This window comes from Theropithecus gelada, chromosome 6 (assembly GCF_003255815.1).
Source record: "Theropithecus gelada isolate Dixy chromosome 6, Tgel_1.0, whole genome shotgun sequence".
In the NCBI taxonomy this organism is placed as follows: Eukaryota; Metazoa; Chordata; class Mammalia; order Primates; family Cercopithecidae; genus Theropithecus; species Theropithecus gelada.
The window spans coordinates 125,430,055-125,457,263 of record NC_037673.1 but is presented as its reverse complement, the minus strand read 5'-3'; the positions used below and the strand labels follow the sequence as shown (position 1 = coordinate 125,457,263).

The window sequence follows — 27,209 nt, the reverse complement described above, 5'->3', positions numbered from 1 at the left end:
GCACCAAAGAAAACAATATTATATAGGAGCAAAGAAACAAAAACCAGGAAGGAATGAAGAGGACCAGAAAAGAGAAGTGTTACAAAGTTCTTGCATTGTAAAGAAGTGGAAAATATGCTATTTGAAGATAGAATGTAGTAAGTTAAAAATTAATCTTGTATCCTTCTAGGTAATTACTCAAAGACAAATACTTCAATAAATAAAACAAATATAAAAGGATGTATAATTAAAGAGATAATCAATGAAAACTAATAATAAAAATATTATTTCACAAGAAGATTAAGGGGGAAAGGGAACAAATAACAGATGAGACAACAAGAAAAAATAGGAAGATAGAAGCTATAAAAGCAAATGTATCATAAGTACATCAAATGTAAATGGACTAAATATGCAATCATGGAAAAAAACTTTTAGAATGCATAAAAATATAAAATTCAACTATATACTGATTATGAAAATTACATCTTAAATCTTACATGAGCCCAAAATTGAAAGTAGTTGGATGGAAAAACGTAAGCCATACAAGAGGAAGTTAGTATGACTATACTAATATCTGACAAAGTAGACCTTAAGTAAAGAAACATTCCTGGAGATAAAGAGGGATAATTAATAATAATAAAAGGGTCAATTCACTGTATGGATAGCAACCTTAAATTTCTATTTACCTAAGAATGTAGTCAACTATATAAAGCAAAAATTGACAGAGCTAAAATAGACTGAGATATTTTTAACTTATCTCTCTACTGATAGAATAAGCAGGAAAAAAACCATAAGAATATGGAAGTTTAAAGAAAACTAACCAACTTGACCTAATGTATGTATACAGAACAGTATAACAAGTCACTGAAGAATACACATTTTTTTCAAGAACCCATGAAACATTTATCAAAAATAGATCAATCATTTGTTAAGTTTTACAGCAAGTGTCAGCCAAATTCAAAGCATTAGGCTTCAAACTATGTTCTCTGACCACAATAAAATTAAACCATAGATCAATTACAAAAAGAAAACTAGAAAATCTCCAAATGTTTGCATAATGATAATACAAGTTTAAACAACCCATGGGTAAAAGAAAAAAATTACAATGGAAATTTAAAAAATATTCTGAACTATATAAGAAAAATAAGACAGAATAAAAATTATGCTATGCAGCAAAAGCAATACATTAAAAATACATATTTTTATATTTTAAAAAGTATACATGTATAAACAATAGTTTGATATATATCTTATATAATATACTTATATATAAGTATATACTTATATAATGTATGTATGTGCATATATTTGTATCTAACTATAATATATGTATGTATATGTATATTTATGTAACCGTATATAGCTATATCTATATACATATCTTTTCAAGGGTATTTGTGTGGCAAACAGGCTTGGAAGCTAGCGATGGTTTTTGGGTCACAGAGAAAATTTATTTACCTTCCATGATAGTAAAGTCTCCCTCCTCTTCTGGTAGAAAATTTGTTTACATACAAGAAGATTTACTTGCATATCTTTATTAACTCTTTCTCAGATATAAAGAAAGGACAGGTTTATCAGCAGCCCCTTAAATGACTGGGAAGCTCCTAAGGGCAGTGTTCTCAGCTGAGGCACAGACCTATGCCACAGATGTAGCATCCACCTAGGCCCACCTCTGCATTCCCCATAGGATGTGTGGGGAGAGGGAACTGTTGTGAACTTGAGATGTGAACAGAAGGTTATGATGTTTTCTGTGCTGTATAAATCCATCTGAGTTCATTCTTTCCTTACTAACCAGTTTTATGGAAATATGGTGAGCCAATCAAGAAGCTATGGTGTTGTTTATGGACTGCTTGAATGATTGACAGTGTTGAGCAGGTACTTCTCAAAGAATATCTCCAAGCATCCAGTAAGTATATGAGAATATGCTCAACATCATTCATCATCAGAGAGCTACAAATCAAAACACCATGAAGTAGCAACAAACATTTACAAACATTGTGATTTCTTCTTTAGCACTATAAATTTTCCAACAGGTGTTGGCAAGGGCATGGAACAACTGGGACTCTCATAGACCATGGGCAGGAGTGCCTATTACTGCTGCCACTTTGATTAGCAATATCTTCTAATGCTGAAATACGCATATAATACAACCTATCCATTCCACTCCTAATTACCAATAGAAATATGTACATACATCTGCCAAAAGACACATATAAGAATGTTCCTAGCATCATTAATCATATTAAGTCTCAATTGAAAGCAATCTAAATCCATCAATAGTAAAATAGATATTTTTTAAATGTTGTGTTATAGTAACGTAATGGAATAGTCTTCTATTAGTTTTCTATTGCTGCCCTACAAATTTTCACAAACTTGGACCCTTCAAACAATGCCAAGTTACTATCTCACAATGTCTGTAGGTCAGAAGTCCACATCAACTTCACTGGATTGTGTGATTCAGGACTCACAAAACTGAAATGAAAGTGTTGACTGGCTAGGGTCTTATTAGGAGACTCTCGGAAGTATCTGCTTCCAAGCTCAGGTAGGTTCTTGACAGAATCAAGTTCCTGGAGGGTGTAGGACTGAGACTCTCTTTTCTTTGCTGGCTATCAGCTGGGGGCTGCCCTTAGATCATAGAGGCCTCTCTCCAGTTCTTCCACATAGGCTTCTACATATAAGAACAACAAATGACACATTGAGTACCCGTCATCTTCCAAATCTCCAGCTTCCCCTATGCTGAGTCTCCCTTGCTTGCAGCCAGAGAAAATCATCTGCTTTAAATTAGTCTCATATGGTTATATTGTATCCACCCGGATAATCTTCCTGTTTTAAGTTCTGTAACTGTAATCACATCTGCAAAATCCCTTTTGCCAACGTTTCTACTGCACACATATTCACACATTCCAGCAATTAGGGTATGAACATATTTGAAGGGGTCATTTTTTTTTTGCCTGCCATAACTAAAGCGATGAGAAAAAATGAGCTACTGCTATACCTTAAAACAAAGATTAATCTCATTGACATAGTGCTGAATCAAAGAAGCAAGGTCAAGAGAATGCATATATATAATTTCATTTAGATTCTGTTTTTGAGGAACAAGCAAAACTAATTTATACTGGGAGAAATCAGAATGTTGTTCACATTTGGGAGGACAGTGACTCACTGATTCAGCACATCAGGAGGGACGCCTTTAAAAAATACAATTTATTAAAAACACACAATATGTTATTAAATCTTACTAAGAAATGTTAGCTCCAGGCACAGTGGCTCATGTCTGTAATCCCAGTATATTGGGAGGCTGAGGCAGGTGGATTGCCTCAGCTCAGGAGTTAAGAGACCAGCCTGGGCAACAAGGTGAAACCCCATTTCTACTAAAAAATACAAAAAATTAGCCTGGCATGGTGGCGTGCACCTGTAGTCCCAGCTACTCAGGAGGCTGGGGCAGGAGAATGCTTGAACCCAGGAGTCAGAGGTTGCAGCGAGCTGAGATCGCGCCACTGTGCTCCAGGCTGGGCGACAGAGTGACACACATACACACAAAGAAATGTTAGCTATGATGGGGAGTTTGAGATGGATTTGTGATAGACATTAGAAAGCTAAATTTAAAATATAAAAATGAGACAACTATTATTTATAACGAATAAAAGGAAAAAAGTTGTAATGAAATAAATACAGTATGTCTCAGCTATGAATAAAATTTATATATTGTCGCTTCTTTACAATAATTTAAAAACTGGTTATAAAAATATTTTTAAACTATCATAATTTTATTGGTGTCACAGAGAAAGAACAAATATATGTGTGTGGATAGTGAGTATGTGAGGAGGAAGCCAGGTAGATGACAGTTAAAATGGAAAAATCAAAAAATAGTAGAATACATACTTTACTGAGAAATATGGAGATAAATAATAATTAAAAATGTCCTAGAAGAATTAAAGATGCTTACTTCTAGAGATCAAGTACTGATAATGCAGAGATATTTCTTACTCTAAGAGTACTATTTCATTTTTATAACTGTGTAAAAGCACTGTTTTGATTTTTAAAAATTCAATTGAGGCTGGGCATGGTGGCTCATGCCTCAGCACTTTGGGAGGCTGAGGCGGGTGGATCACCTGAGGTCAGGAGTTCGAGACCAGCTTGGCCAATGTGGAGAAATCCTGCCTCCACCCAGAATACAAAAATTAGTTGGGCGTGGCGGTGGGTACCTGTAGTCCCAGCTACTCAGGAGGCTGAGTCAGGAGAATTGCTTGAATCCGGGAGGAGGAGGTTGCAGTGACCCAAGATTGCACCACTGAACTCCAACCTGGGTGACAGAGTGACTCCATCTCAAAACAAAACAAAACAAAAAAAAACAAAAAAAAACAAAGAAAATAATAAGATAGCCAAAACTGTAGAATTATGTGAAACAACACCCTCACCTGTTGATTTCCTTGGACCTACACAAATGAGGTTTAAGGTAATAATTCTGCAAATGGAGAAAAGACTCCATCTGCAGCTCCTTTCAAGACAGAGGGTTCTTTTCTCCCAGTAAATACAACCCACAGCAGTTCTGTTCTGGTTCCCGCCTCCTATGGGCATGGCAGATTTTGCCTGCCTGGCATGGAACTGGCTCTTGGATTTTCCACTGCCATTTTCCCACATCAAACAGCAGCATTGCAAATCTGAGGATTTATTTTGCTTGAACAGAGAACAATCTTTTATATAGTATAAAAGCTTGGAAGCTTTTCAGGTATGAGATGAGTTTTAGCAAGTATCATTATTTATAAAATGCCTTGGCATTCTCTGAAATCCAATATGAAGGTGCTTTATTTTTTTTTTTTTTTTTTTTTTTTTTTTTTTTTTTTTTTTTTTTTTTTGAGACAGAGTCTCGCTCTGCCGCCCAGGCTGGAGTGCAGTGGCCGGATCTCAGCTCACTGCAAGCTCCGCCTCCCGGGTTCACGCTATTCTCCTGCCTCAGCCTCCCGAGTAGTTGGGACTACAGGCGCCCGCCACCGCGCCCGGCTAGTTTTTTGTATTTTTTAGTAGAGACGGGGTTTCACCGTGTTAGCCAGGATGGTCTCGATCTCTTGACCTCGTGATCCGCCCGTCTCGGCCTCCCAAAGTGCTGGGATTACAGGCTTGAGCCACCGCGCCCGGCCCGAAGGTGCTTTATAAACCAAATTCCACAGGCTTTAACTTGTGTGGGCTATAGCTATTAAGCTTGCTAAATAAAAACAATCATCCTAAGAAATTTAGTTGATACAGAGAATCAAATTTTCAAAACTAGGATCAAGACTTTTGTCCCAATATATCAAATTCATTTCTCTAATGTCCAAGATCTCTTTTAAAAATTTTGTCTTTCCTTTAAAGAAAACCCAGAAGATCATGCTTTGAAAGGTATGAGGAAAGATCAATTGATCTATTGTTTAGTGTTATGTGGGAAAAGAATATGTGTATTTCTTTTGATGTTGAAATATACATACATCATAGAACATTTAGAGAATACAGAAAAATAAAAAATGAAATAATATGTAATCTCACTATATGAATATTATGTTACATATATATACATTAAAAGTTATAATCACCATAATATGGCCATATATTATAATTTATTAATAAATTCTGGACATTATTCTAAATTATCATTCAAATATACGATGTTCCACGCTCATATGATTATCATATAATTATACCACAATTTACCTCTTCATCATCTGTTTCTGAATTGCTACATTGTTCTTAAATGTTCATCATTATAGACAGTAGAGTGAATATTTTATCTATAAATTTTTGCATCTCATTAGGACAGATCCCTGGAAGAAGCCAATAGTTGTAAATATTTTTATGGCTTTGTTACCAAATTGTTGGCTAACAAGGACATTCCTATTTATATCTTATTGAGGAGAGGGAGATGGATACCTCTTCAATGAAGAATTCTTAAAAATATGACATTTCATTTAATTTAAAATTACAATTTGATAAGAAAATATATTGTATTTAATTTCTTTTTCTTTGTTTTTAACCAAGTTGAATGCTCGTCATTTAATAGTATATTAAGAAGATTGACACTTTTAAAAATAATTACAAGCATTTATTTCTTTTAATTTGATTTTTATTTTTAACATTATATTCTTTTTTTGTTTTGTTTTGTTTCCATTTTTAAGACTGAGCCTCGCTCTGCCGCACAGGCTGGAGTGTAGTGGCATGATCTCGGCTCACTGCAACCTCCGCCTCCCGGGTTTAAGCAATTCTCTGCTCCAGCCTCCCAACTAGCTGGGATTACAGGCACATGCCACCACGCCTGGCTAATTTTTGTACTTTTGTATTTTTAGTAGAGACGGGGTTTACCATCTTGGCCAGGCTGGTCCTGAACTCCTGACCTTGTGATCCACCCGCCTCAGTCTCCCAAAGTGCTGGGATTATAGGAGGACTGTGCCCAGCTATATTCAATGTTTTTAATAATTAAATGGATCATTCTCTGTTCTTATTAATATTGCTACTAAATATGTGATTTAAATTTTTATTTCCCATTATATAAGCAAAAAATTCTATATATTATTTTCTTCTTATCTTCTTTACATTTACCTATTACATTCATCTAGAATTAACTTTATGACAAGGATGTAACATTTTTTACTCTATATAATGATGGTCAATTCAGATTTCATGAAAGTTTAATTTTAAATCTATTCAACTGCACTTTAGATAAGATTTACAAATAAAAGGTCTTCAATTAATAAAAGTCTAAAATTTTACAAACATCTTTACGCTGACTCAGTAAGCACACATACACAAAATACTTTAAAACAATTCTCTAAAATCTTGTTTTAAATGGTAGTTAAGAATCTAAACATAACACAAAATAGTAAAACATAAATGACATAATTTACATAAAATATGTGATATAATTAGTGTTGCTATTTTACATATTATTGAGATATTTCTTGAAAGTTACCAGTAACATGTTTTAGGTTTTTGTTTTCTTGATTCAAATTATGAGCATGGAATTATATGTAAATGAAAATAATATGATTCCTTTATTTATAATAATAATGAAAACTATATGAAACCCTGTAGAAAGCCCAAAAGTTATCTATATTTTTGGCGCATACACACACACACACACACACACACACATACACTCATGCACATATACATAAATGAAAGGTGGGAGAGAAAAAAAGCTTTAAAAAACGAGTGTGCACAGGAATGAAAATTTTACCTATATGGAATACATAATAAGATATTATCATAAAGTCTAAATTGGGTCTTGGCAAACTACAGCCTGCAGGGGCCAAATCTGAGCCATGTCCTGTTTTTGCAAATAATGTTTTATTAAAACACAACCAGACCTATTTATGGTTCATCTATGGTTGCTTTTGAGATACATAGGTGGAATTAAATAGTTGTGAGAAAGACAGTATAACCCACGAAGTCTAAAATATTTACTTACTTGGTTGGTGCTTTACAGAAAAAGCTTGCTGAACCTTTTCCTAAATGATAAAAAGTACAAATAGCAAAAACTTCTTAGTATTAAAACAAGTTAAGCACCATCTGGTTAATTGGCCAATACATTGGTGCTACAAATATTGGTTCATAAAGTTTCCTTGTCCAGATTCCCATGTGTTTTCCATTTATGTTTCCTTCTCAGGAAAGGGCTTTATCCCATTAGAAATAACTGGGAGTTAATATTTGTAGTGGGGAAAATAGCCTAGTCAAAGCATTCAAAAGCATGACTTCCTATACACATTGGGCATATTGGTAGGTGGACAAAATATTGGTCAGGTGAGCTTTTAAAAAAAAAACCAACTGTTTATGTTGTGAAACTCTATTGGTGAACCCTGGAAGAAGACTGGAAGCCAGGGGAGGGCATCAAGGAGAGACTGATGATGGAACCATAACCTGCCCCCACCTGGCATGATGGGTGGAAAGTTAGTGCGGTCAGGGATAGCACTTGAAGTAGTTCAGGCAAAAGACGATGAGGGTGATGATGATGAGAACCCAGGTTGTAGTCAAGGAAATAGAACAGCAGGTTCAGCAGAATGACAACCATTGGAGAAGAAAAATCATCAAGATCAGTAAAGAGAGTCTTAAAAAGTGACCCTGGACTATCTAAACATAGAGATGAGGGCCTGATGGTTGTTAATTATATCTGGTTTTATATTGGTCAGTTTTGAGATACTGTGAAATTAGTGGTACATCACCTAAAATACAACCAAATCTTGATAATAGCCATCTGTAATTTTTCAAACTCCTCTTCTCAGTCCATAAATCCCCTTACGGCTTCTTTAGAATAAATCTCTATTCCTTTTTATTCTTCTTGAGATATGAGATTGCTACCTAAATATCACTGAATATCTAAGCTATATTGGGATAGGAATGAGAGGGCATGCATAAATATAATGAGTACAATTAAATAAATGAATACACAAAAACACACACACACACAAGTGAAAGATGTGAAGTGACAAAGAGAGAGAGAGCGTGAAAGACTGATGAAAAGCAGGAAAGAGAGTGAAAGTGAAAGAGAGAGAGACTTAGAGAGAAAGAAAGCAAGAGAGACTCACAGAGCAAGAGAAAAAGGTGAGAGGCAGAGCCAGACAGAGTCAGAGCTAGGGAGCAAGGGGAGAAAGGGCAGACGAGAGCGAGAATATGAATGAACAAAATAGAAAAAAAGACAGAGTCAAATCGACATTATAGAAACCTAAATACAGTATGACACACACAGAGACAGAGGGACTCACACTGTGAGAGGAACACAGAGAGACACTCACACACATTCATGTAGCAATCCAAATATGAACCTGAATGAGACAATCCCTCAAGATAAGTCCTGAGTGGCTAACTGGGCCTAAACATAAAATAGAACCAATGAGCTGTTTTTTGACTAGAGGTCACACACATTCTCTGAGTTCTCAGAAAGCTCACATACATCCACTTAACTTTGAGTCTGAGGTGTTTTGTGTTGTTTTTTGTTTTTTTTTTTGAGACAGGATCTCACTGTGTCACCCAGGCTGGAGTACAGTGGGGCAATCTCAGCTCACTGCAGCCTCAATGTCTCATGCTCAAGCAATCCTCCCACCTCACCTTCCCAAGTAACTGAGACTACAGGCATGCACCACCACACCTAGCTAATTGTTTACTTTTGTAGAGATGAGGTACCACTATGTTGCATAGGCTGGTCGTGAACCCCTGGGCTCAAGCAATCCTCCTGCCTCAGCCTCCCAAGTAACTGGGACTACAGGCATGTGCCACCATACCTACCTAATTTTTTAACTTTGTAGAGACAGGGTCTCACTATATTGCCCAGGCTGGTCTTGAACTCCTGGGCTCAAGTGATCCTCCCACCTTAAACTCCCAAAGTGCTGGGATTATAGGCATGAGCTACTGCACTGGCCTACTGTTAAGGCTTTCATAGCTGACTCTTATTGCTCATTTTTCCTGAACCAACCAATAAGCTGTGGCTTGAATTGATCAGTCAGAACTCAGCTACATCAACCAATCAAAACTCAGCAAGTTTGAGTATTTCATTTGCATAAATGGACATGATTGGAAACCTGAGCAGAACTGTTGCTATAAAAACTCAACCTTCCCTTTGTTCTCTGGAATGTACCTAAGTTTCATAACAAAGGCTGTATCTTCCAGTCTGCAAACTGTTCACTGGAATAAAGTCACTTTCTTTCAAATTCCTTTTCACAGAACTTTTATTTTAAAACTTAGACAAAGTCACAGAGAGAGAAACTCACATTCTAAGAGAGAAAAATGCAGAGACAGAGATGTATGCACACAGATTCTCTCTTGCTCTCTCTCTCTCTCTCGTACACACACACACACACACACACACAGATCAAAAAAGAAAGACACAAACTAGACATACAGAGGCATATACAAAGAAAGACATAGTGAGAGGCAAACACGCCAAAGCACACATATAAGACTCGCGTACACATAGAAATAAAGGCACTGAGACCCACAGGTACTCAAAAACCAAAGTAGAGAAAGAGCAAGAAAGAGGACAAATTCAGAGAATGCAGGACAGGAGCAAAACCCATGTGGGCTGCTAGGTCAGGGGAAACAAACAGAAAACATGCTTGAGTCCCCATATCAAAGTATTGTATTGTCTCATGTTAATCACCACAATAACCCTATAAAATAAGAAGCATTTTTCTCATTTTGCATAGGGAGAAATGAAGTTCAGATCCAAGGACACATAAGATACAGACATAATTTGAACTCATTAAAATGTAAGCTCTATAAAGGCAGGGATTGTTGTCTGCTCTGTCCTCTGCTGTACCCCATTACTTACAGCGTGGCCTGCAATAGGACCTGCTACATAAGAAGTGTTCACAACATATTTATGGAAGGAAGGAAGGAAGGAAGGAAGGAAAGGAGGAACGAAGGTACGAGGGAAGGAACAAGAGAGGGAGGGAACAAGAGAGGGAAGGAACAAGATGGGGAAGGATGGAGGGAGTGGTGAGGAAACCAGCTTTAAAAAGCCTCAAAAGCCCATTCTCTATTTACCCATCCTGTTCCCATGGCTTCAGTAACAGGAAGTCATCAAAACATGAGTTTCTAATTCAGTGGTTTTGTTCTTTACTCAATGAAGCTGAAAAAGTATTGGAATATTTCAGTTTTATTTGTCAGATGCTTATACGTTTGCATACACACATTGAGTAAGCCACATTCAAACATGTAGAAAATGCTCATTTCATCTTCAACTACTTGAAATTCCTTTTAAAATTTAAAAGAGAACTTGCTTAGTGGCCCAGAGCTTTTAATACAGACATCCCAAGGTCTTGGATTTCAATAGATATATCCCTCTAGCGTTCAGGACCATTCATCAAATTGATGTGATGATACCAATAAAGGAGTCACATCGACTTGAACCAAAACTCTGGTTTCTTCAAAAGGTTCTTTGAGAGATGTTTTCCCAGCAGTGTCTGCTGAGCTGCTGCATAGTGAGTTGAACTGTAGGTACCTCCTACAAGGTCAAGAATTTATTTATTCATTTCCCAAAATACTCAGTCCTCTAACAATGCCCTCCTAAAAACAAAGCCTCTTTCTTCTAAAACATGTGGTTATTCCTACTCAGAGAATGTCTAACATACTCAGGCTGAATAACCTCTTTATATGCCTAAGAAAAGTGAACCTCTCAAGCTCTGTTTAAATACAGGTAATTTTATATCAACTTTAAATTTTTCATGAAACAAAAGAATGTTTGTTGATAGGTGAAGAGACAGGAAAGAAACAAATTCATAGTGAAAACGAAGAAGCAAATCATTTCTGCCTTCAGCCTTAAATAACTAACCATTTAATGCATAAAAGCATGGTTTAACTCCTAAAAGATCATCTAAAATATAAACGTATGTTAGGGATTATAAGACTTATTTTTCCTAAAACCTACTCACAATTATACATATACATGTGTCACACCAACACACCTTATGTAATAAGAAAGACAATACATTCCAACAGTTTGCTTTCTTCACAGACACTCCAATATTATACACTGAAACAATGTGGACACCAAGTCAAATGGCTATTGCAGAGTCAGTAAGAAGTAACACTAAATGTGAACAGGATGTCAGAGAACTGGGGCAGAAAACAGACTTAAAAGAGATCAGACTTTCTTTTACTGAAGCAAGAAAGGAGTGGTGAGGGGAAAGAGTATGGACTTCTTTTAAGAAAGGATTTGGTAGCATTTAAAATGAGTGGCCTACAAGGTCAAGACAGCACAGGTTCCAGCTGCCCCCGAAAATCTTTTCAATGTTGCCTTTAACTCAAGCCTGAGTTTGGGTAGGCCATGGTTTCAGAGATGACAGCCATCAGTTTAACAAAGATTTTAAGTCACAAAAGATAGTTTGAAAACACTTCTGTGATTTCAAGTCTTACAGCACAAAGTGGGCTTATTTCAAACTCCTCATTTTCCAGACATAATAGTACAGGGATAGGAACTGCCACTTACAGACTACTTACTCTGAATAGCTGCTTTCTATCCTGCAGCACATGGGAGAACGGTGGAGGGAAAGCAAATGCCCCAGACCCAGAACATTCAAAGGCACCTTGTAGAGAAAGACCAGCTCCAACAGTCTGCACGACTTGGCTCTAACTTGAATAACTGTGTTAACTCACCTAAGAAAAGGATGTGTAGATGTGAAGGGAGGCTGATTTTTCCTAGAAACTCAGAAAAACTGTCACCTGAGCTACAACTACCAGTGCTCATTAATGAAAAGTTCTGAAAAGTGCAGGGGCCCATTAGCAACGTAATTTCCGCAGTGACCTGAATGCATCAGAGTCCCAACTCCCTGCCTGCAATGATGGAAACTTTGATTTATCCAAATTCCCTTGTTGGACTTTGTCTCCTCCAGAAACACCAACGTTCTGTAGAATTTAGCTTTCCTTGCAGGTCTGAGACTAGGGAAAGATTATGTTGGTCATGAGCACACAAGTATCCCAGCAACTGGACTTGTTCTATTTGCTACTCTCTTTTGTTTAAATATTAACAAATGTTGAGGATCTACTATGTGTCAGGCACCATTCTAGGCACTAAGGATATAATAATACATAATAGAACTTATGTAACAGTGGAGGGAAGAAGATTAAGAGAGAATAAAGAGATTATATATAAAATATGTAATGGAATTATAAGCTCTAGGAAGAAAAATAAAGCAGTGAAAGAAGCCACTTTCAAGAACAAGACAGACCTCATAATCCAGTGTCCATCTGCATTCTTCATGCATGACTGCTCACAGCTTTCACACCACATCACTATCCTTTCGTCTTCAGCAAGATGATAAGAATGCCCAGTGCTCCTTCTTTGGGCACCAGCAGTATGTGCAGATCAACATATGCAGGCCTGAAGTCCAGAAACTTTCACCCTAGTGATGTTCCTTTATCACATAGAAGTTGAGCCAGTCTTTTCCCCTGCTCTCCAGCCATTTTTGGACATGCTTGGAACTCTTTGCTTCTCTCCTCAGAAGGGTCTGTCAGTAATTAACCTTTTTGTATTCTCTTGATGCATGTATAACATCAGTCTACCCAAACTTTGGGTAGGGAGCCCATCAAGTTGGTAGGGTGACCACAACAGACATTTGTGGAGCTTGAGGTCAGAGAAGCCCACTCTAGGAGGTATTTGATGGGTTAGAGAGTGACCTATACAATATCTAGGGGAGGAACAGTCCAAGGGAGGAGAGTCCCGGTGTAGTGAAGGAAAGGCAAGGAGGCAGATAGGCTGGAGTAAACAAGGAATAAACTATGTGGGGAGCTGGGGGGTCAGGGAGATCATGGCAGAAGGAAACAGATCCCATAGAGCCATGCAGGCGATGCTGAAGAGATCTGGGTTTTCTTCCAAGTAAAACCATCAGAGGGATTTGAGTAGTAATTTCACATTTACCAATTTATATTTTAACAGAATCATTCCAACTGCTATGGCAAGAATAGAATTTAGGGGTCAAGAGCGGAGTTAAGAAGAGGCTATTGCAAAAGTTTCTAGAGGAAGGAAGCACTTACATCTAAATAACAGTGTAATTTGTAAGGTGAGGTTTGATTGTGGATATAGCTAAAGGTAGAATCTGAAAGATTTGCTCATGGATTGGATAGGACGTATGAGAGAAAGAGAAAGCTTCAAGGAAGATTCCTAATTTTTTTGTTTTGTTGTGTTTTGTTTTTTGGTTTTTGTTTTGGTTTGGTTTGGTTTTTGATTGATCACCTGGAAGAATGGAGTTGCCATTAACTAAGACAGTCAAGATGGAGACAAAGATTACATTTTGATGGAGCGGGGGTGTAAAAAGTTGGACTTTGGCTATTTTTGAGGTAAGATGTCAGATTTCTCAGTGGACACGTCAGGTAGGAATCTCGAAATCAAGGGAGAAGACAGGATTGGAGATACCAATTTAAGAGTTAAGTTGTAGATGGTATTTGCAACCAGGAGTCTATCCATGGAGTGACAATAGAGTGAAAAGAGTAAAGGTTTGAGAGTGAGTCTGGGGCATGCAAACATTTAGTCAAGAAGATCAAGGAAGGTCCAGCAATGAGGAGACTTTGAAGCCATAAACTGGCATTCTTGAGCCTGGTTTACAGGAGTCCAACCTAAAGACATGTACTGATAAATTGAGCCCTGGTCCTGGAAGGCTGAAGACTACATCTTTAGTTTTGGCATATTCACTATGATAATTAAAAAATCTTGTGAGGCTTCTTCCAGAGAGCACCCCCTATTGTAGTCAACCTGTTTCTATTGGAGTTAAATCATTAATCATCCTATCACTTCTGGATCTAATTGTTATTACATTCCTTATATAGATGAAAGAACAAGAACTAGCCCAAGATCACAAAGCTCATAAGACATGGTTGTTGGTTAGGCTTAAATTTCAGGCTCCCCAACTCCAAGGGGCAAATAAATTAATTCAATGAATCGCCTTATGTCACATGGCAAATTAATAGAAAAGTTGTAATCAAATCCTTGATCTTCTCAATTCATTGTGTTTCCCCCCCACTGGGAATAAATGATGTGATCATGGAGAATTCTAGTAGGTTATCATTTGCTGAATATTCTTGTATTTCCTGACAAGCCCTCACTGCAGAGCAAAGAGTAACCATTCCTGACCTTCACTTTATGTGTCCATAGCAAGAGAGTTCAGGAATAGACAATTTAAGGAATAGGCAATGTAGAAAATAGCAGATGAATACTCAAAGAAATAATCCTGGACATAAGTTTTTAAATGTTAAATTAATATCAAATGTGGGAAAATCCTACTAACATACCACATCTACAATAAGAATACAGAATCTAAGAGGAGACATGCATAATATTTTTAGGGTTTCTGGTTTTTTTAGTCTTTTTGTGACAAGTCACTATAAAATTGTTAATATTTTATTATTAAAGTTTTATTTTAAAATAATCATGATCTATTTATATGGAATTTAAAAATCAGTATTACATAATTTTTATTAGTCAAAGACCAATTACTTTTCAATACCTACAAAATTACTCTAATTTCATAAATACATTCTACAAAATTACTCTAATTTTGTTAATACATTCATGTAAAACATTACTAATTTTTACTTTTTGAGACAAGGTCTTGCTCTGTCACCCAAGCTGCTGGAGGGCAGTGATGAAATCATAGCTCACTGCAGCTTCAAACTTCTGGGCGCAAATAATCCTGCCACCTCCGCCTCCCCTGTAGCATGGACTGCTACTGGCATACATCCCCACCCATGGCTTTTTTTTTTTTTTTTTTGTAGAGATGGGACTTCACTGTGTTGTCTAAATTGGTCTCAAACTTCTGGCCTCAAGCAATCCTCCTGCCTTGGTTTCCCAAAGTGCTGGGATTACAGGCATGAGCCACTGCACTCAACCTACCTTTTGTTTAAAAACCTTCCATTTGTATTTGGCTTCCTCATTTACAGTTTGTCACATATATCTCATAACTGGATTATGAGAATCAAGGGTCAATTAGAAGAAGTAGGTATTGTTACTTATTTTATATAAAGAGAAGAATTATGGCTTAAAGAAGAGAAGTGAGCAACTGAAAGTCAAACAATAGGAGCTTGAAATTGAGCCTATGTCATTAGGTTCCATAGCCAATGCACTGTCAGATGGATTCCTACCTAAAGCTAAATTTCTTGGGAAATTTTACAAAGAAGGGATATATGGATCCTCAATGGAATTAGCATAAATGGCATAAAGGACAGATAGAAAAAGACGTGTATATTTTACATGCAGTGCTACCTATGAAATGTGAATCATTAGCTATTAAAATTAGCACTTATAAAAAAGCCTTTAATATATACACATGGTTCTAAAACACCCAAAAATGTTCACAAATTCCTGTGCAATTCCACTAGCATTTAGCCTGCTAACAGCTATTTATGTTATCCCCTTGTATTTCTACATTTACAGTTTCTAAGCAGAAAAGAGTTTCTGGCACCTTACCAACTTTTCTAAATGCTTTTGTATCTATTATGAAAACGTAAATATATCTTTGACTTATTTACGGAAAATTGGGTTTTAAAAGAGAGATTACTTTCTTAACCATATAATAATTTGCTTCAAATACTTAGGGAATGAAATAATAAAAAATACATAAATATCTTTAAGTAACTAGATCTCACAGGCAAAATCAATTGTTTTGAAAGCTACAGAGAATTGTAATGAAACTATGTCAGAACATCTTGATAACAATTAAAGTTTACATTAATTTTAAAATGCTAGTTTTAAAAAGTTACTAAAATATGGTGGGAAAAGTTTTCTAAAAGTTAATACTTTAATAGATTACATCTTTTACAGGACACGAAAAGGAGGAAACATAAGACACTCATAGAAACTAAGAAAATGAAAATATGATGAAAGAGCAAATGTTTTTAATATTCCCATTTTCAATAGAGAAAAAAGAATAAATAGAATGCACTTAATGAGGCACAAGGTAAAGCCAAGATTTTAGCCTATGACTGTCTTTGGTCCCACTCAAAAAGTAACTGGCAAAACAAATGAACAAACAAGCAAGTTCAAGATACCAAGATCAAGTTAGCATCATTCGATCTCTCCTATTGGAATCTTATTCTCTGGCACTACTGAATCTTCTTCATTCCCATATCATATCTAGATATGACAAAGAAAACTCTTGAAGGAATGATAGATTCTTTTGGAGAAAAGAAAGCAGGTTTCCTTTCAAACTGAAACACTCTCACACTGCCATAAATTGCTTCTTGTGTTACAAAATTTTCATCTTGTCAGCCTCAGAAAAACAAAACAAAATAATAATTTAAAAAAACCCTGTAAACTCTTAGGGGCTCACTGCAGGATTGTCTAAGCATTACTCATGAAAAATTTAACACAATTTGTATAGTTTAAAAATGAATAAAAATATTTATTGAATACACTGGTACTTTAAAATAGCTCCCTTTTTATAATGGGAGACAAGTGTAAGACATTTTGTCAAATTTCAATATTCTTTACCAAAAGTATTCAGAATCATAAAGATGTTTTCTGGCTCCCAGGGAATTTCTTAGCTTTTAGGAAAACAAAACAAGGGAAAGGGATATAATTTTTAGAAAATACATTACTAATAAGTATAGACTATGCCTTGAGAATGTCAAAATGTGGGTGTTCTACATTGACATATATAGACAAATTACATAGCCTAAATGTCAAACTACAAATAGTAGCTTGAAAAATAAGCATCATACATGCATCACACTGTAGGTCCTTGCTTTGTTAATTAGGTCCCATTTTTTGTACTATTTGAGCTTCAGATTCCTACATCCAATTGCCTATTTAACTTCTTCATCTGGATGCCCAATATATCAAACTTAACAGATCTAAAAAATTAATTTTAATTCCTTGATTCCTAGTTTTCTTTATCTCAGAAAATAGTTCGTAATTTTCCTAGATGTTTGAGCCAAAACCTGGGACTTATCCTCGATTCTACCCATTCCTTCACTTCCTATCCTTGATCTAACAAGTCTTGTTAGCTTTCCTTCAAAATAGATCCCAAACTGGTATTTTTTTTTCCCAGTTTTTCCTTCATCTTTTTTCAACTACTCTGATGGGAATAAAATCCAAGTTTCTCCTCCAAGATTACAAAGATTCAAGCCCTACAAGATCGTGTCAATGGATTTTCTGGCACACCCTCCTTCTCTTCAAACATTCAGGTGGTGTTTTCTGTGGGCCTCTTCCTTTTCAGTTTCTTCTGTCATGACTGCCACCTCCCAGCTTTTCTGTTCCTGGATCCCACTTGTCATATCAGGTCCTCAGCTCATTGATTACTATTTTTGTGAAGTCTTTTCTGACCACCCAGCCTAATTGGCAATGTCCTACTCCCACAGCCCATCATTCTCCATCACCGCATCCTGTTTTGTTTCTTCATAACACTTGTCACTGTCTGTAATTACTTTTCCTTGTGTTTGCTGGGTTTATTTTCTCTCCCCCTCATCAAAGAGAGTATAAATTCCATGAGAGAAGCAGTTTGATTTGTCCTGCGTGTCCCTGTATATCTAATCCTATAATATTACTTGAATGAATGAATGAACGAATGAATGAGTAAATGAATATGTTACATATATGGTCCTATCCCTAGATATATCCCTAGATATGGCTAACTGTTGACTGTGTTAGGAAGAATTATTTATATAAGACAAACTCTGCAGCAAGACTCCCCAGGAGGCTCACTGATGTCTACAGATTCCTCACCAATCAATACTAAAGACAACATTCATATGAATACAGAACTAGACCCAATCAGATTGTACGATGGTGCTTTAGTAACCTAGAAAACTTGGTAGATTAAAAGTGAGGGAGAGCTGCTTTCCTAGTCTCAGGGGAAGAGAAGAACAACTTCATCTCACCATGACTAACAGGAGTCAGTCTCTTTTTCTGGATAATGCTGCTGCCAGCAGTTTTAAAGAAGTACATACAGTATTTATGCCAAAATAACTTTTGTAACTGGAGTTTCAAAAAAGAAAATCAGTGAGGGATGGGGTGCATGTTTGAGAGACGGGAATGGATAAATGCTTCTGGCCAGAGAAAACCAACCCTAGGGAGTCTTTGTGCAACTACACATAAACATTCAACTCACACTGTGACTTCTGCCTGCAGGTAAATTTCCTTTGGAATATGCTACTTACCCTGAGATTGTCAACAAATCTGAATCTGTTTTAAAAACACATGGTTTTGCTTTCTTTTAAATAACTGTCTGTGGGGCTTCAAACCATGGCTTATGAGACATTCCATTTTAATTCTTTGAAGGTGAGGACCAGGACCATGTCATGTGTTCATTCTCTGGCTCTACCTGAGTCCACTGATGTGCTGGCTGTGCAGCAGAAACTGCGCCTTCCTTTCAAGGGAATGTCATTGAAAGGAACATTGGACAGCAAAAATGTAAGATCTCCTTGAAGGGAAAAGATGTCATAACAGAATGACTTTCTCCTTTTCCTAATTTTTAATGCCAAGAACAGCTTGTACTCATTTTGTGTGAGGTCAACAAAGGGGATTAGCTAGTACAATGCTTCTCTGCTTAAAAAAAATGTAAAGTTTTCCTTTGGGTAAAGCTATATGTATTTCCTTCTTTCTTCCTCAGTTTGCATTCAGGTAAGCATTTGCAGATTATTTCATAAACATCATTTTTTCTTCAAAGAGATTTAGTCAAAAATTAAAATTAAAAATTAAATTATTATTATTATTTTTTGAGTCAGAGTCTTGCTCTGTCACCCAGGCTGGAGTACAGTGGCACAATCTGGGCTCACGCAACCTCCACCTCATGGGTTTAAGCAATTCTCCTGCCTCAGCCTCCTGGGTAGCTGGGATTACAGGTGGTTGCCACCATGCCCGGCTAATTTTTGTATTTTTAGTAGAGATCATTTCCCCATATTGTATTTTCGTATTTAAATAATAATAATTTTGTATTTTTAGTAGAGATGGTTTCCCCATATTGACCAGGCTGACCTCAAACTCCTGACCTCAAGTGATCTGCCCACCTTGGCCTCCCAAAGTGCTGGGATTACAGACATGAACCACCATGCCCACCCCTAAAAATTAAATTAATTAAAAAGCAATCAGGTGTTCTGTTTTCAATTCTCAGTTCTAATTCTCTGAAGCTATAATCTTTTCTCCAAATCAGTGCAATACAGATTCAGAGAGTTAAAAAGAATATTTCATTTCATTAAAAAATTTAAAGGAAAACACTGAGAAAAGATTTGTAACCAATATGAAAAACTATTAATACCTTTATTATATGAAGTGGAAGTTCAAATGGATAAGGTAAAACATTATATTCCAAAGACATAAATGAGTACAAGACACAAAAGAGACATTTTTAAAAGGGAAATACAGCTGGAAAACTGTCCCACCTCGCCAGCAATCTTAACAGAGCACATTAATATATGTTTGTGTCTAGTCTATACAATTATAAACAAAAGTAAATACTCAAATTTACTTCTCTAATTAAAAACCACTGAGGCATCCTTTGTTCAAAGAAAGTATTATTGAGGTGCTCAGGAAATTGGGTTTAATTCATGATATTTGAAAGGGTGGGCCTTGGAAATTGGCCTGCTTTTACTCTGACTCACCATGTTTCAGGAACTTTTGAGGGAGCTTAAAAGAGCTTCTAATTTTCCAAGACGCACAACTGGAAAACCACTATTTTTAATAACACCCAGTACTGACAAACACTGTGCAACAGGCATACTCCTACAATGTGCATGAGATTCTAAATCACTTCAACCACTGTGAACAGCAATTTAGAAATATTTTGTAAAAATCGCAGAAGCATCCATATACTTTGGCTATTTACATTCACTTCTGAAAATCTAAATTAGCTCAATTGCATGAAGACACTAAATGCCGCATTATTTAAGTTGGCAAATTTTAGAAATAAGTAAATCCATGTATTCAACCATTCGATAAATATTTACTGATCAATGACATTACACAAACTAATGTCACCATTAATGGCTGACAGGAAGCAGGAATGGTGGAGCACGTGGTTTAGAAAGCAGATGAGCTTCACTAGGTAGCACCTACTGTATTCTGTACTAAAGTCATGAAATCTCATCTGAAGGTGACCTTAATCTTACTGGAGGGCATTAATTCCCTAAATTAACCTACTCCAGATATCACATTACCAAAAAGTACAACGAAAACTAGAGGAGAAAATATGTGAGGTTATGGCATTCTAAGTGTATTACTGGGGTTCTTTAGGTTAAGACTACATGCCTTATCTGAAGTAAGGTCTCCTTGAAGAGAAAAAAATTCAAAAAATGTAAAACAATTATCTAGAACTCTTTGTCTTGGCTATGAATCTATGGAATCTATAGTTATTTGAAGCACTCCAGACAAAAAATGAGTAAGAATGGCTTCTGCCACATGGAGGTGGGTCAGAAGCTCGACTGGAGGTTTCTGCTTGGTAAACTCCAAGCTCAAAATAAATCAAAGCAATTTGTACATCAGATTATCCAATTTCACACTTTTTTGTGTGTCCATCTTCCCTATGTAATCTCGTATCTTTAAAAAGTCTTATTTAAATGCCTCCAACCTAGTGTCAGCTGTGCTCTGGGTAACTGAAAAATTACATGTCCAGATTTTAGCCAAAGAGAAGGAGAAGATATCCCAGCACACCATTCATGCCTTAAGTAGGTGTGATGATGGCAGAGGTGATAAGTGAGAGATCCTCTAGTCTAGGAAAGGTGGGTCTCAAAGACCAAGGTTCTGTTGCCCCACCTCACGCAGGGCAATATCCTACTCTACTGTCATTCTTGAAGGGGCCGATGTGGATTTTATTTGTAAAATAATCAGATAACTAAAGATGAATTATTTATAATAATAAATAATAAAATAATATAATTAAAGAATTAAATAAATTTGATTAAAGAAAGTCACTTCTTTATAGTCTCAAGAATGTTTAGAAAATCATAAAGTTAAAGAAGAAGCATTTAGAGATATAAATGAAGCCAGGAAACAGAAAATAACTTCTGAGGGCAAAAAAAAAATGAACCGATAAAGATAAATTTCAGGCTATTGCAACTGTCTCTGCTTCTCTATTTTTCAGATGGTGGCAGTTGATCAAAAGAATGTGGAAATGACTTCTTCAGGTAAGGAGACAAGTGCAAATCAAAGCAATATGAGGTTTTTTTTTTTTTTTAATTTAAAGTAAAACAAAAAAAAAGTCCTAATATAATCCCTTACTCAAAAGAAAAAATAGAAAATAAATTATAATCAGTGTCAGTGGTCAGTAGTTATTTTTTTAAAGAACAGCATTTTAAAAGATTATTTTAACCTTAGAATAATTGCTTTCTGTAAACATAGCATGAATCTAATTTCATAATCTGCTGCATGTTATGTTTATAGAAATTTTAATTAGTCTAAACACAAAGTCTTTGGGTCTGTCCTATCTTGCTACAGTAAAAAGCATATTAGTACATTCTTGGATAGCTGTCTGTTTATTTTCTTTCACTTGTCTTATTTTATCTTGGGGTATTGCATGCATCTTTGTAAGTCAGCTAAACTATGTTCCGAAAGAAGGTGAGAGACAGGACTAGCTGTATTTCCTAGGCTAACTAAGAATTCCTAAGCCTAGCTGGGGAAGGTGACTGCACCCACCTTTAAACACCGGGCTTGTAACTCAGCTCACACCTGATCAAGCAAGTAGTAAAGAGAGCTCACTAAAATACCAATTAGGCTAAAAGCAGGTGGTAAAGAAATAGTCAATCATCTATTGCCTGAGAGCACAGAGGGAGGGACAAAGATCTGGATAAAATCCCAGGCATTCGAGCTGGCAGTGGCAACCTGCTTTGGGTCCCCTCTTGTATGGGAGCTCTGTTTCACTCTATTAAATCTTGCAACTGCACACTCTTCTGGTCCGCGTTTATTCCGACTCAAACTGAGTTTTCACTCACCATCCACCACTGGTGGTTGCCGCAGTGGCAGACCGGCTGCTGACTTCTACCCCTCTGGATCCCGCAGGGTGTCTGCTGTGCTTCTAATCTAGCAAGGTGCCCATTGCTGCTCCCCATGGGGCTAGAGGCTCACCATTGTTTCTGCGCTGCTAAGTGCCGGGGTTCGTCCTAATTGAGCTGAACACTAGTCGCTGGGTTCCACGGTTCTCTTCCATGACCCATGGCTTCTAATAGAGCTATGACACCCACTGCATGGCCCAGAGTTCCATTCCTTGGAATCTGTGAGGCCAAGAACCCCAGATGAGAGAACACAAGGCTTGCCACCATCTTGGGAGCAGCCTGCCACCATCTTAGGAGCTCTAAGAACAAAGACCCACCAGTAACAAAGGTAGAGTATAAACAAAGAAATAAAAATAACTTTTTCTATCTTAATACTTATTCTTTCTGACATATTTTTTTCTGATAATGATTACACCTACCTTAGATTGTTTGCAAAGGTAGTGACAAAGTTCTCCAATATACTGAAACACAGTCACATCATACTTCTTGCAGTCATTCCAAAACTGGCTTGCTGAGAATTTCTTCTTTAACACACAAGTGGCACCTATAAGAAAAGACAAAAACAGGCACTAGGGAAAAAAATTCAAGGGCAGAATGAACATAAAACATAAATTATGTTTCTCTGTCTAGAATATGTTTGCTCATTTTAAAACTTTAATAACTCATCGTCAGTAATTTGTATCAAACTCATTTGGAAACACTGATTTTATTGTCCAAAAACTCTGTTAAAAATATTGTAATTATTATTTTTTAATTCTATTTTTTATTCTATATTTTTGTAATTCTATATGCTTTTTGCAATACACAGGACAAAAGCAACAGTCAAAATAAGTAAAAGAGTTAAAGTATTAGAGCATCGCTATTGATAAGAGTCATCCTTCTTCATAGAAGCCAAGAATATTCATTTACTTTTGAATTTGAATGTATACATATTATTCATTTTTAAAACTTTAAAGCAGTCTCAACATATCTTGAAGTCAACTGTTAGTAAGGTTGAATTGGCAAGATAGTACTAACAAAAAAGTTCTTAAATGACTGCAGAACCTAGTTTTCAAAACAATGTATGTCCAGTGAAGATTTTAATGTCTTGACCTTCATCTTTATTTATGGGGGATATTGATAATATTCTAAATATTCTATTCTAAAAATTACAGCATTTTAGACAAATACAAGTAGCAAATGATCTCCACTGTTTGTATATTATGTGACATCTAGAAACTGACACATAATCTTGCATGTTTATGAATGGAATCTACTGAGTCACAAGCTCTACCAACTAATTTATTGAGTGTCTATGGCAGATTGTTTGCAAAGATGGCCTCAGCAATTTCTTCAAGGCTCTTACTTTTGCAATGTAAATTTGCTCCTTCTCCCTTCAAGAGGTGGCTTCTATTTCTCCTGGAATCTTGAATCTAGGCTGGCCCATGACTTGCTCTGATCAATGGAATGAAGGTGAAATAACCTATGTGACTTTCAAGAGTAGGCCTTAAGTATGCAGCTTCCATACTCACTCCCTTGGAACATTTCTAAACCATTTGAGGAATCTGGGGCTAGATTGTTTGAGGGTGAGTGACCACAAGGAGGGAGAAGCCCAGCCAATAGCCAGCTCCAACTACATGGCCAAATCCTCAGAAAACTGTTCTTTTCACCTCAGGAAAACACTGAATATGCCATAAAATTGTGTGTTTTTTAAAAATAAATATTGTGTTATAATAAAATAATATGCATATAATCACTCTAAATTCTACCATTAAAGCTTCAAATGTTAATAAACACTTGTTCTAATTATTAGGCATTTTGAAAACTTACCAAAAAGAAAATAAAGCCTTACCCAACTCAACACATCCAGAAATTCCCAGGATAGCTGCTGAACTATGATACAGAGGAAGGGTTATATAAACAATGTCATCAGCAGTACAACCAAAAGCCCACAGGACAGCAGAACCCCTTAAAACCTGCAGCTGACTAATCACAGCTGCTTTTGGTAGACCTGGAAGAAAAGAAAAGAACGGCAAACATATATACACACACATACATATACATATGCATACATATTCATATAACTAGAAAGGAAGTAATAGAAAGGAAGATGATGCTGATAACAACTACACTAGCAATTGACACAAAATATATCATAATCTATCTGCTTTGTAAAAGAGGCCATTCTGACTTTAGCAACACTCCTTTGACAGGTTGCTAAGTAGGACTGTATCTCAAACACTATATAGTTGGCCTTTCTGTATAGGTCTAAGATTCTAGAAATTAATTACAGTGGTAGTGCACATTTGGTTTCAGTAGCTGTCTGATAAAGAGTATTTGGGAGGTAAGTTTTTGTGAGTCCTCATGTGTCTGAATATGTCTTTTTTTTCCACCCATACACTTGAATGGCTGCTTGTAAAGAATTCTAGGTAAGAAATTATTTTTATGCAGGACTTTGAAGGCATTGCTCTATAATCTTCTGACTTCCATTATATATGTTGAGCAATTATCAGTCTTTCTGATTTCTTATGCTTTGGATGCAATATGGTATTTCTATTATTTCATTTTTGGAATCTTCTATTAGTTTTCAGTAGTCTATAATATCATGATGACTTGTACTGGGACCAGTCTCATCTATCCATTTCGCTGGGAAATTTGTAGACCTTTTCAGTCTAACAACTCAGGTCTTACAGTTCTAGATATTTTTGAATTTGGAAAAAAAAAAAAAATTCACATCCCCTTCTTCTTGTTCCTTCATTATTTCTGTTTTTTTTTTTCCCCATTGCTTTTTTTGGTTACATTTATTTGTGTGTTCATCCTTTCATCTTTAGAACTCTTGATTTTTTTAAGATAGCCCTCCTGGACAGAATCACTAATTTCCTAATCTTGTCTATCCTATTTTTCTACTCTTACCTTTTGCTTTACTTTTTGAGAGATTTATTTTCCAACACTTGTGTTCTCTGAATATTCCTCTTTTTGTAGTATGTTATTTTTATATTATTGACCCTTTTTGTCCCCATCTTTCAGAATATTAGCAATAACAATTTTTTGAAAATTTCTCCTCTCTATCTTGTCAGTTTTCTCCAACATCCTTTTTATCTTTGGTTTGTATTGGTCTCAATCTAATCTAGAATATATTCAGGAGGAATTTTTCAAATATCTGGAGACTATTGACTATCAGTTTATGTTTAAAAGTGCGATACAAAAACACAAAATAAACAAGCAAAACATTAACTAGAATCTCTGTGCCTGAAGAACACGTATTTACTAGTTGGTTTCACTGTCCAGAACATTCTGTTGGGGGAATCCATCATGATCAGTGTCTTTCAATTTTTACACATGGGCTATTCAGATTCCTCAGACAAGAATCTTAATGATTAAAACAGTCAAGTGTTAAAAGAAGTTACATATATTAAAGAGAACTTATATATATATATATGTATACACATATACATATACACATATTTACAGAGAGGGAGACGTTCTCTTATATCCCCTACTTTTTAAACCCCTGTTCTTCCTAGTATTTTCAGAAGTTCATCTTTTCCAGAGAATACACCTCAGGACTTCCATCAGGGTGGAAGAAGCAATCCAGGACTACAGTTCCTTCCTAAACAAACTTCCCATAAAATTTCCCCATTTATTTTCTGCTCTTTGAGGTACCTGGTACCCAACTTCTGAGCCTTTCTGGGGTTTGGTGGGGGCAAATGAGTTTTCTTCAAGGCTTTACCATAAGCTTCAGCTTCTTGGGTCTGCGGTATCTGCCACCACACTCAGTCATCATCTCCTTTTCTAAAATTTTGTAGCTGTCATCTCTAGTTCCATTCTTTTTGTCCTAAGGGACTGTGTATCTGCTCAATCTGTGAACTTCTAGACCTGTAATTATTCAGTAGATCTGTTTAGGTAGCCTGAAGAATCTCAGAGAGAAGCTCCCTGAGTCTGGACAGAGTAGCCACACACATATTAGCAGTTTTCAGTTCATTTATCAAAGCTGTTCTAATCATAGTAAAAAAAATAAAATAAAAAATACATCCTATTCTCCAGTCTAAAAGGGATTACAATTAGGAACTGAATAGATTTTTAAAATGTAAGAAAAATTTTACTATGCAATAGTTGCTTACAACCTATGCACAAGAAATAAGTAACAGAATACTCTTAATATGTCTAAGTCAAATCACCAATCATCTTCAAACTAATAATGAAAGCCTATTTAGGCTACCATTAATACCACTCAGTTTTTCCTAGAAATCAATTAAGTTTAACGTATCTTTTGAATTCTCTTTCTCTTCTTTCTTAAGACTGAGTCTCACTCTGTTGCCCAGGCTGGAGTGCAGTGGTGCAATCGGCTCACTATAATCCCGAACTTCTGGGATAGAATGATTATCCTGCCTTAGCCTCCTGAGTAGCTGGTATTACAGGTGCATGCCACCACACCTGGCTATTTTTTTTTTTTTTTAGATATGGGGTCTCACTATGTTGCCCAGGCTGGCCTCAAACACTTGGTCTCAAGTAATCCTCCTGCCTTGGCCCCCAAAATATGTGATTATAGGTGTGAGTCACTGTGCCAGGCCCTTCTTTTGAATTCTCAGGCAGTTTTATTATTCTTCGTTATTGCTGTTGTTTACATAAAATAAAGTTTATTTACTTGATTTTATGCTGTATCTTTGTCCAAACTTGCAATGCCTTCAAGATTTCTTGTTTGTCATATAATTCAGTTACCCTAACCAAAACCAGGAGAGTCAGCGACAGGTGCCTAAATTGCAGGTATACCTGGATTATGCTTAGGATTTAATAATTTACACAGGAATACAGAAAACTGT

The 27,209-nt window shown here is 36.2% G+C and overlaps 1 protein-coding gene across 1 annotated transcript in view; it reads right to left on the bottom strand.

Annotated features, from left to right (window-relative positions):
- SLC27A6 (solute carrier family 27 member 6) overlaps nt 1-27,209 on the bottom strand; it is a 62,229-nt gene that overhangs the window by 20,609 nt on the left and 14,411 nt on the right. The window contains exons 4-5 of the mRNA XM_025388371.1: nt 24,242-24,400; nt 22,830-22,954 (exon numbers count right to left, since the gene is read on the bottom strand). Coding sequence (XP_025244156.1) covers nt 22,830-22,954; nt 24,242-24,400 — 284 coding nt within the window. The remainder of the gene's footprint in view (nt 1-22,829; nt 22,955-24,241; nt 24,401-27,209) is intronic.